The following is a 15485-nucleotide window of genomic DNA, read 5'->3' as shown; positions in this document are numbered from 1 at the left end:
CATTAATGATGGCTGCATCCCGCTTAGGTTGTGCCAGAGCTTGTTTTTTTTTCACTGACATGGATTAGTGGGACACTAATCTGACCTACAGTGGAGCTGAGTCATTCATGTTATTAGTTACACCTGTGCTTTTCTTATTATTGCTATGTTCACGTCATATCAATAATTATAAGCAGGCGAGCGAGATAAACTGTCCAAATCAGAGATACCCGGACTTTCCGACGACTCATATCTCCCACTGACACGAAAAAAACAAAAACAACTACAGATGAAATGGCTGGAAACGTGGCTGCAAATGTGACCATCACTGGCTGTAAAAATCTGATTCTAACACAAAGAGACTCAGTTGAGCTAATGTTTGTCTTGATCTGGTTTTACTTTTTAATGAACCACTCCAAATATGTCACACAACAAAAGTAGCTACCCAAGCTCATGTTATTTTCCAATGCCACAGAGTATGCCTTCTTGAAGGAAAGGTTAGTGAAAGGGTTAACTCCTTCCTGTTGATTCTGATACATACAGTATTCTTCAAACCGTGGACAATCAATTGCTGGTCTACGGTGGAATATTTAAATAATTTAAAATGGTACAGTAAGCAAAGGCATAATTCTGTAACCTCTGTAATGGATATAAGACGCTTGGCAATGAAGTCAGGCTGCCCAAGCTTTACTCATTTAAGTGTGGTCACAAGGGAGACGACAGAAAATGGAGAAACGTGCTCTACATCAGCAGTATAACAGCTCAATCCTGCACTTCTAGACTGTCCATTTGTGGAACGATTTGCACCAAAGCACTTTACAATTGATTGCCAATGTCAACTGCAAAGCAGTCACATTCTCAGTGGTGGCGGAGAGAGCCTCTGTGTTCCTTAGATTAACCACAAAGTAAGTGAATCAGAGGACAGTTATTGATAGCCGCACATAATGTTCAGAATTGATGAATGATTCATTCGTTCACCACAAACCACATCGATGGCACCCCAAAAACATCACCACGCACACACATGTGATGTATAGTTCGGCCTTCTTGCAAGATATTTCTTCTGCTTCATCATGTTGTGGCATCAATAACCTAGATATACTCTTTTCAAGTGTTTATCAAGGTAGTATCTAAAGGTTATCATGTTTCATCATGTTTCATGCGCCTCCAGACCTTAAACATCTGAGATCTTCCTCCTCTTTCAGCTCCGTGATGATCTATTTCTCTAAAACACAGCTGCCACATTTGGTAACTTGTTACCTTCAAATGAACATTGGCATCCACAGACTATAGGCCAGGATGTAAGTGGGAGTCAGACTGTGTTTTTATGACGTGTTCAACATTTAATTTCCAAACATGCATTGCACTGTGACAGTGCTGCCAATTTAAAAGCATAAATCTTATGATCATAAAACTGTGCCTCTGTGACTGCTGCTGCTCCATTCCAGCACTGTTCCCCTTTAAATCTGCTGAATCATCCATCAGGTACAGCCACAGCCTGTGCAGCCTGCGAGCCAATGCAGCGTCACAGTGACAGATACGGAGCTGAGGCGGTGGGGAAGACACGGCCTCGACTGAGTGTGTGAGCTGCAAACAAAATAGTCTGTGGGATTCCACTGAAGGGAGATGCTTCAAGGTTGGGAGTAGGCCAGGTTTCACAGGTCGGACTTGTTGCTCCCTGGACAATTTTTATTTTATTTTGATTGATCAATTTATCTGTTAGTTTATGGAATGTCAGAAAAGCATGATTTCCCAGAGCTCAAGGTGACATTTTCAGATTGCTCGTTTTGTTTTCTGACCAACAGTCCAAAAAGATACTCAGTTTACAACCACATAAAACAGAGAAATGCAGCCAGTTGTCACATGTGAAAGGCTGAATTTTCCTTCTCGATAAATGACTTCATCAATTATCATAATTGGAATCAATTTTCCAGCAGTTCCTGGCAAATCTAATTGCATATGTTTCACTGGGTTAGCTCGAGTCACATCATTTTAGTGCTGATTATTCGCTTTCATTTTTACTTTTTATGGCTTCAAACCCAGTAACCAGTTCCAGCAGACAGATTTTTGCAGCTGCTGCTCTCGCCCGCCCCTCCTCTTCCTCCTCCTCCTCCTCCTCCTCCTCATCCTCCTCTCTCTCCATTCTCACTCTGGGCTAAAGCGTTTGCTTTAATTACATCTGCCACAGAGAGCAAAGTATCTCTGTTTGTGATAAAGCTCTCACTCGGCTGTTTCTATTCCCTATTTCTTTTGGATGCAGTGTAGATATTATAAAAAAACAAATGTCCGGGGTGTTCTACAGCCTTTTATTCTTGCCTTCTTAAGGCATCCAAGTGGCCATATCACAGCTCTGTATGCCAGCCCTTCTTATCCCCTTGTTGTGGGATGAGGATGTCAAAGGGATCAGCTGGATGCTCTGGTGCGTTCTCATGTGCAACATATTGCTTTTACTCGGCTCTGAAAAGAATTAGGTCAGCACATGAAACATTCATAAAAGATACATTATGTGTAAATGGCTGACAGCTTAAGTCAAGTAGCCCCCCCATCCCTGTCCCTGCTTGCCTTGCTCTGTCGCTGGGTAGATCTCTAGCCTCTACACACATAGTTAACTGTCCTTTCTTTCAAATAAGGCATATCATGGCATGTGCACAGCCACAGCAGCATGCACTCTTACTACAAACATGTGACTGCAATTCCAGCATATTAAAGGCCACTAGGACATGAAACGAAAAGGTTACAGCTTGCAGAACATCCATTTATATCCATAAAGGCAGCATGCTCAAGTACAAATCATGTACATAGAGAGCACACTGGAGCATAAAAACAAGGCTCTGTTGGGAGAGAAAACAGTCAGTTGGCTGTGGATAACATGCAGAAGCCACAAGCAATTCATCTCTCTGGCCATCGCTTCACCAACGCATTCATTTCATTTTGCCTGCATTGTCGAGAACTCAACTGCACGAGAGCAGCATTTTTAAGTCCTACTGTACATGACAGCCTTGTTGTTTAGACATCCCATGTGTAGTAGATGGGGGAGGGGATACTGTGTGTGTGTGTGTGTGTGTGTGTGTGTGTGTGTGTGTGTGTGTGTGTGTGCGTGCGTATGTTTGTGTGTAGCGGGGGAGGGGTTAGTACGGTCCACTATTTCTGTTTGTGCTGCCGTTCAATCAAGTCTGCGCATGGAGACAAAGACTATCTATCTATATCCATTCTTTCTCTGTTCTCTGAAAGGAAAAGGCCGTCTTGGAACAGAATTAGAACATTATTATTTGTTATTTGGATATTAATTGCATCCCATGATATCAGACTGTTCACTCTTGATTCGTGCAGACAGTCAAGTCATTTCAAAGCTAAACAAAATCTATGATAGCAACTCATTTCGCTTTGGCACCAGCCTTGTGTCGTTTGAAAAACTGAAAGCTACCAACTTGGTGTCAAATTTTTTCTCCATAACATTAAAGGACCAGTTTGAAGGATTTAGTTGCATGCAGCAATGTTATTTGTGAATGAAACCCCAACCTCTCCTTCTTAGCATGAAGCAGAAACCACCTCGATATGAAATGTGCGAAAACCATAGACTGTATTTTAAAAATAGTTGTGAGTTGTTGTGAGTGTGGTGGCTCTGGACGCTCCTGGCTAATCCAAAATTGAACTAATAAATTAGTATGGGTGCAGCTGAGGAGTGCTGTCAATCAAGTGGCCTCGCTCTTAATTATGTATAACTTTAAGCCTTAGACTCAGTACACTTGTCATAAACAACTAAAATTAGCTATAGAGACCAAAGCTGTTTTTTTTGTACCAGACTGTAAACATGTTTATTTCTGCTGTGAATTTGCACATTTTAACATGGCCCTTTTCTCCGACAATTTAGCATTGCCCACCTACACCATTGGTGGGCGTACAATGAACAGTTTAACAGGTTTCCTGGTTTTTAGGTTACCTGCAATGTAACTTAACTGCCGACAGGTGGACAATCAGAGATTTAACTGTGTTATGCTACTGTAGTAGTGACCAATGTAGCCTCGCACTTAAAGCCTTAAAGGTCTAGTGTGTAAGATTTAGTAGCAACTAGCGGTGAAGTTGCAGATTGCGACTAACTGAATACCATTTGTTTGGTTTGTTGGTTCTGGGCTACTGTGGAAATGTGGCAGTTCTACATTGTGCACATAAAGTGATTATACGTAAATGAAAACTATATTAAAATACTATATTATATTCCATATCTGCCATATTCTGCTAACAGAGGCCTCTTCATCACACTGGACCTCTAAACAGACATGAGAAAGGTTATAAGATCACTTCTTTTTAATAACACACCAGCAGTTTCTTTTCATTTTCAAACCTGCTACTTACTAGTCTTCAGCACAAACCGTTTTATAAAGTTCTTTTCACATATGCAGTTGTTCTCAGCAAGACCTGACTTTGAAAAAAAAAGAATAAATAAAAATGAATTTTTTAAATGTATAAATTGGTTGGGGGCTCTTAATAACTGTTTTGATCGGGTTCTGTTGGGAGATTGTAAACTTGTGACATCAGTATTTTAAAAGTTCTTCCTATGGCCCTTTATCTCAGTATGAGAGTCCTTTACATGGTGGCATTTATGTCCTTTCACATTGGTGGAGGGTGATGTCATGTTTTGTCCTGCCTCTGTGCTGCTCCCTGGGGCCCTGTCGTCAGTGAGACCCGGGGACGTCTCTGCATAGTGCATAATGGCATGAGAGATGAGTTGGCACAAAAAAAATGAGGCGCTTTTGAATCACTGTACCACTGTGTCTTAGCCGGCTAATGAAAAAGAATCAATGCTGCACCAGACTCAAGGGTAAAACTCACTGATGGAACAACCTATTACCATCTCAGCAAAGTCACATTTTCATTTATAGTTCTAGATTAGAGTCACATCACTTTTGCAATGCTCCACATTAATCATCACCATGCTGTCCACGCTAAATCCTTCATCGCTGCTTTCAGATGTTCCAATTTTGAAACAGAGATCCAAAAAAACTCAAAAGGAGTTGCATCAGCTCTAAAAATACCCACAGAGGGGCATGAAGTGAAGGAAAGTTTGGTGTTCTGTGTGGAGATTTCTGTTTTAACCTCCTCTGAGTGAATTTCAAAAGATTTCAAAGCTTCTTCTAAAGCTGCCTGCACAGTGTTCATCCCTGTCTCACAGCCTGAGGGTTGATTCGGCATAAAGTGAATATTCATTTAAAGCGCGTCTCACTTCAGCCAACTCATCTTAAACCTTGCAGTATAGTGCTGAGTAATGCTGTGTAAATGTCTGCCCATTCCCTCTCCATATGCAGCACGACCTTGGACAAACCATTTGTCCCTATTCTTTGTGAGAGGTCGGGTGACTGCAGTGCTGGACTCCTTGTGACAGTGACTGAGCTTACCTCATTTATGCAACTATCTATCCATCTGCCAAGCAGAGCCCTCTTGTGGCAGTTTCACCTACTGATTCACTTTCAACTGCACTTGACCCCACTTAGCAGCATTTTCGGATCTCTCCTACAGGCCAGGCGTTAAATGTGCCTTTCAACAAATCTAATCTCTGCTTGGTCCAAGTGCAGACCTCACATCTAACGTTTATCTTAGTCCTATACATCCATGTCAAACAGACTCTAATATAATCTATCCTGGAATAAACTTGTTGTGAGTATTAATTGTTGGTTTTATTTAAATATGTACCCCCAAAGTCACATGGCCTTCAAGAAATATAAATAGAATACAGAATTAAAGATATTTTCCACATATTTTCCAGTATATTTAACTCCTTGAGAGGCACAGTGGTGCAGTGGTTAGCATTGTTGCCTCACCAGGTTCGAACCTCTACAGTGCTCTTTCTGTGTGGAGTTTGTCTGTGGGCGTTCTCATCAGCTACACTGGCTTCCTCCCGCAGTCCAATGACATGCACTTAACAGGTTAATTGGTGTCACAGTGTGAATGGTTGTTTGACTCCATGTGTCCTGTGATGAACTGGTGACTTGTCCAGGGCGTACTCCAACTCTTGCCCAAAGTCAACTAAGATAGGCTCCAGCTCCACCGTGACAGGCGGTTACAGATAATGGATGAATGGATTTAACTCCTGTTACTAACTCCTGTAACTGTTAACAGCATATTAGCAGCCACCAGCCTGTGTTTTGTGTTAATTAGCAAATGGAGAAACGGTTTCTCGATAAACTTCACAGAACTTTAATGGTGCCTCTCACACAGTTGGAGTCTGCTACTGTCTGCAAGGTATTAGTAATTGCTGGACGTAGAAAACACTGAAATACATTTTCAACAAGCTCACAGTCTATACCATAGATTTACTCAACTTTGTGACATGACACAACAATTCTTTTCAGCTGACATTTCCATAGAGGCAATAACTATTATGAGTTGTGCACACCTTTCATCTCATCTCTCTCATCTTTAACTGTAGTTGCTGTGAAATGACTCATGTGGCTGTGAAGAGATTTGGCACATATTCCATGCTGAGCTGAACACACATGTAGGAGTGAGCTGCCAGGTGCTGGGTTGTCTATTCTCTCTGTTCAGTCGCAGCTCTGAATATGGAATGAGACAAACAGGCATATGTATAGGCTTCCTGATTAATAAAACATGAGGTACCCTGATTTAAATAAAAGGAATCCTAATCGCTTCATCAGGCCCCTTTGGCCTCCTCTAACTGACTGTGGGGGCTAAACTGAGGACTATCAGTAGCTGAGAGGTACCCGCGGGGTGGGTGGGGATGCAGTGGTTGGAGGACAGCAGAGAAAGCCTTTCATTTTAGAGCAGCATGTCAGATTTGTACAGCACCAGCTCAAATAGAAAGATGAGGGGAGCAACAGAAGGGACTGCAGGCTCGGCAACACCAAGAACAGACAGGGCTCCTCCATCATTTCAACTAAAGCACTTCATTATCATCATGTTATTTATTTTGCCTTTTGAGAAGAACTTTTGTGCATGAGATCACTGGTGGACGACAAAGGTGCAGCAGTCATGTACAACAGGTAATCCTGTTGCTGCATCTTAGCAACAGGTAATCCTGTCGCCACACTTGGTAAACAGGCCGAGCATTTTACCGTAAGATAAAATAATGAGTTGGGTAATAATCTGAATTCAGCAGCAAGGTGGCACTGTGACACTAAGAACTGTAACCTTATGGTTTTCACAGAGACTCTCCATTCACCAGGACTATATAATCAGCCACGAGGGGGGAGGTGTCTGCTTCATTCTATGGGCTGTTCGCCTAACCTAGAGGACCTTACGATTGGATGCTGATCTTATTATCTCCCAAGGGAGTTTACAACAGTTGTAGCGATGTACATTCCACAAGACCGAGACCTGCTTTTATTGCACCCAGGGGAAATCCTGCTGAGGTACCACCACAACAAACTAGCTACCTGCACTAGTAACCTTCTGAGAAGGTTTCAGAAAATCAGATCATGTCTTAGTTCTACTTCTGCTGGTTTATGGGTAGAAACACAAGCAAAATCAGACTTTGCCCTAGTTCACTGCTTTAGCACTGCAAAAAAAAACTGATGGGTGCCACTTTAAACTCTTGTGCTTCAGATATTGCTTGATGAAATGACTAACGTGGATGCACCATTTTGGTTTCATTTTTCAAAATCACACTTGTCTTCACTGCCAGCAGACAGTAAACGTTGGAAGAACTGAAGTCATTCTGCCAAGTTCTGCTTGCAGGCACGTTTGGTGTCACATTGCACCCGCGCTGCCTTTCTCCCGATGAAAGTAATGAATATCCGTTTCGCCAGCTACTGCATATGCCAAAATTTGAATGCAGCATGAGTTCCACCTTTGGGCTAAAATGTTTTGGCTGCACTTACCATTCTGCTTCATCTCTAACAGAGCAAGTGATGTAACCTGTATGTGCTGAACAAGCGGACGCCTTATCACCATCCCCAAATAAAAACGATCTACTGAAGTCCACATAAAGAGACCTGAATCCACAGCACAGTGTTCTGCTCTCAGTCTGCTAGAAGAGCAAAGCGTTGTCAACCAGGCTGTCAGGTGGTAAGTTCTGTGAAACATGTATTTAGGTTAAATCACAACCCTCAGTGTGCTGCGTGCTTTATATGGAATCAAACGAGCAGCATGAGAATCTGATTTGAAAGCATTAAGTGCGTACTCAGTCTCAGCACAAATGACTAGTAATAACAGGTAATTTTGCTGTTTTGATTCTAGCCTCGTGCCACAGAAAAAAATACTTATTTTTTTCCCCCAACATCCTTACTAAAGCATCACGAAGGAAGAAGGAGTCACTTGTATATTGAGTCCAGTCTATTGTGCTGCTGATTCACTGTGACATTACCCAGCTGGGTGCCATGATAATGCCACCATCAGAGATCTGTCACTCCCTTTTTTTCTCCCCTTCTAATGGAGGTGGTTCTTCAAGTGCCAGGATCCAAGCCGCAGTAGGGGTGCCAGAGCTACGAAAGGGTTAGCACCGAGCAGAGGGGATGGAGGGGTGGGGGGAGGGCAGGCAGGTTTTCAACTGCTGCATTGCCCGAGCCCTGTCTGCCTGATACTGCACAGGAAACGTCGGCTTTGGAGGAAATCTGCTACGGCACTTAAAGGAGGATCTGGGTGAATTTGATGTGAAGTTAAATGCGGTAATGAACGGTGTAACACTGGACAATCCAGCCAGTGTTGTCTCTGAGTTGCACATACACCAACGCTGTTATGTAACCATAACAACCACGACAACGTGACAAGCACTGGATTCGAAAAAACCAAAAGCACGAACACAACAATATCCACCGTTGGCAAGACAACTTGAAGATCCTCTCTGCAGTATTGCTGTGGCTCTCTTGTCTAAAGATAGCAGGCCCTGTGAAACGGTCTGATGTTCAAACAGACTGTAACATCACGCACAAGTGAAAATGGAAGTGTAGTGCAGTATGAGTGCTATCATATGAAGCCAAGAATGTTGCCTCATGAATTTTACTGCAACCCCCACACACGTCAGACTAGGATTCAGTAACTGAGCCCCTTATTTGTACAGATACAACAGCTGTACAGTATCAACTTCTCTGTTGAACTCATCACTTTTTTCCCCTGCTGCCACTCTGTCAGGAAACCAGTTGAATCTACAGTACGTAGGCAACATCGGCTGGCAGACAGCAGGTTTAGTGAGTGATTTGTCATGTTTTCGCATCCAATCCACCGTTCAATACCTTTCAGAACAGTACATCTTATGACTGCTGCTTGGAAAGCTGTTGAGCAACACTGCCCAGCAGTTCCCAGTGGATATGTGAATCCCATCTCACAAATAAACACGATTCACAGTCTAAGTGGCATTTCACTTTGAATGGCTGGTTGCTGTACATCACAGAGTGTATTGAAGAAAAAAAAAACGACCAGTAAGTGGAGCAGACAAACACCATGTCGGCTCACAGTTGGGGAGCCAAGTGCTGCTTTCTGCCATTTGGATCACCATGGAAACAGCCAAATACACAACCAGCACTCTCATCAGCTTGGACTCAACACACTGCAGTCCATGTGTGATGGCAAGTTCCTACAGTCTGTATTCACATGATACAAAAAGGAGATTTTCATTGTACTTCACCTGCAGGTAATCAATTACAGGGATGTCAATCACAGGTTGACGATAAACTGAGGGATGAGTGGGCGGCAGGATGTAACCAACCAGTAAATATAAAGGTCCAAAATCAGAAAATCAATGCATGCTATTATTAACATCAAATGAATGTACAGCTGGAGCAGATCTAACTGGTGTGACACCAGTTGGTCGCATAGGACTGGTTCATTATGTCATTGTGGATGACATTATTAGAGCATTTTCACATATAAGGCCTAGAGCACAGCACAGCAGTGAGTTCATGTAGGGGATAGTAAATGACGCACGTTTACAACACAAGCTACGTTTGTTACATACAAATTCCACGGGATCACCGCGGATGCGATCGGCTGCGGGGCGAGCCCCCGACACCGTGATGCGTTCCCTATCCAACCACCTGCCACCAAAGGCGCAAACTAATGAGCAGATTACCAAATGTCCAACATGCGTTCGCCTCTCCTCCCCTCTGCTATCCTCTTACCTGCTCTGTGCGCTTCACCCAAGCGGACCTCGGTGATGCTGCTGGGGTCACTCTGTGATCTCCCCCGCTGCAACACGCAATCCTCATCCAGCCCGTCCGATGATGCCATGGTGGATGGGAAAAGGCGCAATGCAAGACTGTAAGGTGTAACCACCGTCAGCCAAGGTCACCGGCATCAAGTGGTGGAGCAGATTTAATGTGGTTGGACTGCTGCAGCTGCAGCTCCTGGTCCCCGATAAGGAGCAGTGCTGGGGAAATCCATTACGCGCGCAGCATCACGCCTCCTTCACGTGCTGCTCGTAAACCACCATTAAATCCGACTTTAGGGTTTGTGTTTGATTAAAAAAAGAACTGAAGGAGCTTCAGGTTGGTAAAACAAACCCACTTTTCAGCTCGTGTCTCTCTGTGTAAGCAAGACTCATAATCTCGCCCTTTGATGGCTCATATGAGCCTATTAGACCCACTCTTAAATGTCCTACAGCCAGCGAAGGCAGCGTTGGATTCATGTCGCTTGGTATTGGCAGAAAATGAGGACTTTCTTCATGACATTTTCCCATTGGACTGGATCGTCTACATATTATATAAAACATAGCTACACGATCATGAATGATGGAACTTGTTTACAGCTGTAGATGGACGACAGCCACAGAATGGGAAGTTAAACATGTGGTAATAATCTTTATACAGTAAAACTACTTCAGTCATTGTAAATTCTGTTATTATTCTCTTACTTTGACAGTGCACAGATGCAATGTCATAAATAGACCAGTGCCCTTCATTTAGGATGTGTATAAATAATGTTTAATAGGTTTAATATAAGTGTACTCAATGTTGCTTAAAACACATTTAAAACACAGTTTTCCTCTGAAAAGCACCCACAGCCATGGGATTCATTCCATATGACTAACTCTCCTTATTTGTCATAGTACCCTAACTGAGTCATTTGCTGTTTTACTTGTGCTTTTGTTGATTAAAGATAAAAAATATTTGTCACTGTATATGTAAATTGAGAAGCTAGAGATATAAAGTATGACGTATGTGTGGATAACATGCTTAAAGGGTTAGTTTTTGCAGTAGGGTTGTGTGAGGTATGCATGCTCAGCGTGTTACAGTAGACAGTGGTCGGTAAAATAAAGTGGTGAGAATAAACTCATTATATTGTACACTTAAAGGGATATTGATTTTTTTTTGCGGTGGGCCTTTTTTATGCGACTAAAATACATTTTTCTGCTGACCCTGTCCACAGCAGTGCTTTGCTCTACTTCCATGCCAGGACTTTGGTCTACTTCTTCAAACTGGAGCATACTGACCGCTGACTAGTGTAGGTTAATACCTCATACCTCATACACTTCAAAACACACAAACTATTCCTTAAGTATGTTACAACTACAGGTCTTAAAAATGATAGTCTATCTTGAAATATGTGAACGCTGTACAGATTTATTACAGGGTAGTTCTAAAAGTTCTGTCAGAAATGCGACCCTGTCATATTTTATAAAGAAAACCCACAGTGCACATGGTCATACTGAGCTGGTACGTGTTCAGCAGGTGAGATGAAATAATGGTGGAAGGTCTCTCGCACTCCCTGTTCCCGTGCAGACTTCATATTAAAGCTAAAACACCCTCCACACCTGTGGTTCCCAATCTCTTGTGAGGGCTGAAGCGAAAATGGCAATCCAAGTATTCTCTGTCAACTGGACAGTTTTTTACAATTTAGGACTCGCATGGTCCAACTTGAATTCTCAAAATCCTGATGATGCATCAAGCTTGCTGAACATTGTATTCTTTTCATGAGTCCATCATAGTCACTGTCTAAGTATAACTACTGTACACTGTCTTACTAGACTCAGTCTAGTTAACAGGCTTCAATATAAACCTATGGCCCAGGTTCATTGTAATGTGTCGTCCAGACTTTTTTTTTCTGTTTTGTTCTGTCACTACATTCCCACTGAATTCTTCACTGTCACTCTAATTGTAGGTTCTTCAATAATGACACTGTAATGAAGGTCTTCTTTAATATTTTGTTATCATCAGCGGTCATAAGTAGAAAATACCATTAAAAGAACCAACAATGTTCAATTAATATTGTTAATATTGTTTAATTGGATTAACAGTTTGTTCCTGGACTTGTGCTGCCGTGCAATAATACATGAATTATCTAGAATCTTTCTGTTCAAGTCACTCACATCACTTCACATCTTGTGTTGTCTCTCAAGGGTGTTCAGGTTAAAAGAGTCCCCAGGCTTCCCAAGTACTATTTAAAGGTTTCGGGACATACCATGTGCTGATTATGTAGGGGGACTGTGCAATTGAATCAGTTCATTTGGGTTTGATGATTTCCTTCTGTAAAGCTGTTTAACAATGCTGTTTGTTGTGTTGTTTTCTGATGTTTGATGATGTCAGGTGAGGGATATATTCTTCTATACTTCGGTTTAGATCATTGCCAGTAGCCGGCAGGTTGCCAGTTTTAACTACTTTTTGCTTGTGGCCCACACATACTTATAGTCTTCAGTGTTGGTGAATTTTACACGGTCCTCAAGCATCCTGCTTTCCAGCCACTACATGGTCATCCTAACAGACCCCACTGACTAACCTGAAAACACTAATACATCATTAACGGACAGAAATTCTGGGTCTGTGAAGTTAAGCCAATGCAGAAGCTTCTTAAACATGCATTCTTTCTAATGGCCAGCAGGGGGCAGCACACTTGTCTGCAAAAAAAAGGCCATTCATATGAGCCTTACAGAGAAATGGCCCTACATCCATTCATTTATCTCTGTAAAAAGTTTTCTAATTATTTCATGGCCTACTTTTAAGTCTTTTTCTCGTTTTTATTGACATAACTTCAGTAATTCACACATATGGAAGATAACCTATCTGCACACACTCATGCAAATGAGAAGATGAAAAAATACAGCTTGCTATAATTGTTACGCTGTTGACAAGGGCCTGGATAGGATTAAAGCAGGGAACGCCTTGTCAGCCACAGCTACTTAAAGCACTGGTCCCAGGTCACAGGCTGATAGGCATGAGGATCACCTGGTTTAGGCTTTGCCGAGGCAGAAGTTGGCAATGCATCGCTACTCCTGCCAAAACCTCCAACATTGATAAGATACTCCTTTATCTGCATCCACAGGGGCAATGCACAAACTATAGCTGATCTAAGTAGCACTCCTTCAACCTGAGACGGAATGTAAATGCAAATTATGTTTGTCCCAGAGCTTAGCAATGCGTCAAAGTATTAGATAAAGTGATTAAAAACTTCTGTAATTAGCTTCGTTTTCTTACCCAAGTTGCAAATGTTGCAAATGTGCTCCGGTGAGTTATTACAGGCCCTAGAATAATCAGATTAACCCCCCCCCCCCAATTTGCCTGAGACAGTTCAGGGATTAATATAACACATGAAAGCTACCAAACTCTAACAGGAGGACCGGTGCTTTGCCCACAGACAGAACTACTAATTAGATAATGGCTTTAATTAGCGTTTTGAAATGTATTTAAATAACAGCACCTTTACAGTTAATAGTCAACATGTCTGCTTTAGGCCTAAAAGAAAACAATAGACAGAAATACATTCTCAGATTACTGAGCTAACTGGGCCTGTTAATATGCAAAGTATATAGCCCATAGTATTTTGGAGTTCTTGTCCTGTGTGCTGAATGTCATTAAAGGTCTCACACCGCTGAGAGCTGCTTTCTGTCTCTCATTCCACACCGCTTGAATTTATTATTATTATTTTATTCTCCACAACCATTTGCGACCCACATAGGGGCCTCCAGGTTGAGAACCACTGAACTACTAAACATGGATTTATTTTCCAAACAGTGGGTATTACATTTACCTCTGACACAGGCACTGTTCTGGGTCGATTGGCTCTCTGAAATGGCTGGATCCAGCTGTACCAAGTGCTCCTCAGACTATCCCATGGAGATCCTTAAGTATGCTTTTTTTGTTATTCCTTCTTTTATTCATTATTATTATTATCAGCTCCAGGTCATAATTGCTTGGTGTTGACATTTTGTTCATTCATTTTCACTATTGGGTTTAGGCAAACAAATTGGCTTTATTAATACTGAATGCATAAACCTGGTGACTGTGTAGTGGAAGCACTGCTAGTACTATCACGTATATCGTATTATTTGCTTCACATTAAGTTGATTTATATTAAAACTATGTAATTCAAGTAGATGGAAATTTTCTACGCAATTAAAATACATACATATTTTTTTATTAAATATTGTAAGTGTAAGCTATGTCCCCTCACAGAGTGCTGGAAGATTGGATGACGCTTTGAGAACATTCTTTTACAAAGCCATGTCAATCATAAATAGCCACCTACTCACAACTGACAGCATAAATGATCCCCAAAGCGCGGAGCCGCTCACACCAAAGCCATTAACTCACCATGAAAGCCTCTCTTCCACTGCCTCCGCCAGAAAAAATTGAGGCAGAAAATGTGTATGCTAGGAAAACATCACCCTAAGACAACGCTGGCATTCTACAGGAAGAAATGTGAAGATTGGAGATATCGTCATTGTCAAAGAGGAAGAGGACAACACCTGATTCCAAGGGATGGTAGCTGCCATACCTGTGCCATACACAACTGATGCCTATGCAAACCACCATCACCCACGTGATCTACCCCACAGCCTTTCCTCCAGCATATTGTTCATCTTGGCCCTAAGCTTCAGCGAACATCCCATAGACTCGTGAGTACAAACTAACATCACGTGTTTTAGGCCATTGGTTTCAAAGCCAGGACTCCTGCATTGTTTTAATTTAGGTTACGGCTGCATGTGCATTTTGTGCGTGTGTATATCTGTGTGTCTGTGAGTGAGTGAGTGTGGAAACCTAGTGAAAGGTTGACTTTTGCCACGCCACCCAAATCAAATATCTCAGAAGGCTCCAAAAGGATGATCGCATCTCTTTCCAGTAGACAATGTAAGGACACAAAGGACACAAAAATGCCTCTAATGACAACATAATCATAGCAACAGACCCAGTGGCAGAATCATTGATCATCCTTAGTTTAATAGTAAGGAATAACTTTGCACCATTTTTGTTGATGTAAAATAAATCCTTTATATCTTTTGAAAACAACGTAGCTAAGCTTAATATAAGTGAACATCCACACTGTCATACATACCTGATCTGATATGTAAGTGTTCCAGAAATGTTTTTGGTTTACTTAAGATATGTAACCCATTGAAGTAGGTCATGTTATTTTCTCACTCTCAGACTTGGAAAGCAGAGCTAAAAACAGAGTCAGTATTGTCAATACTATATTATATCCAGGTGGCCCAAAAAAACAAAAAACAAACAATACACAATAATAATTGTAATAATAATATAATAATAAAAAGAAATAGAAATCAGAAAAGGCAAGGCTAAGGCTTCCAAAATAATATTCAGGCAAACTTTCACATAAAGGCAAATGTA

General features: G+C 41.8%; 1 protein-coding gene across 2 annotated transcripts in view; it reads right to left on the bottom strand.

Annotated features, from left to right (window-relative positions):
• Positions 1-10397, bottom strand: part of phactr3b (phosphatase and actin regulator 3b) — a 54319-nt gene extending 43922 nt beyond the window's left edge. Inside the window, exon 1 of one of the 2 annotated variants that reach the window (XM_019267323.2) lies at positions 10047-10397. In XM_019267323.2, coding sequence (XP_019122868.1) covers positions 10047-10155 — 109 coding nt within the window. In that variant the 5' untranslated portion in view covers positions 10156-10397. The remainder of the gene's footprint in view (positions 1-10046) is intronic. The other variant, XM_019267324.2, reaches the window with a different exon arrangement.
• Positions 10398-15485: the final 5088 nt, after the last annotated feature.

Source organism: Larimichthys crocea, chromosome I (genome assembly GCF_000972845.2).
Source record: "Larimichthys crocea isolate SSNF chromosome I, L_crocea_2.0, whole genome shotgun sequence".
In the NCBI taxonomy this organism is placed as follows: Eukaryota; Metazoa; Chordata; class Actinopteri; family Sciaenidae; genus Larimichthys; species Larimichthys crocea.
The sequence above is the reverse complement of the archived record's forward strand: the minus strand, read 5'-3'. Positions and strand labels throughout refer to the sequence as shown.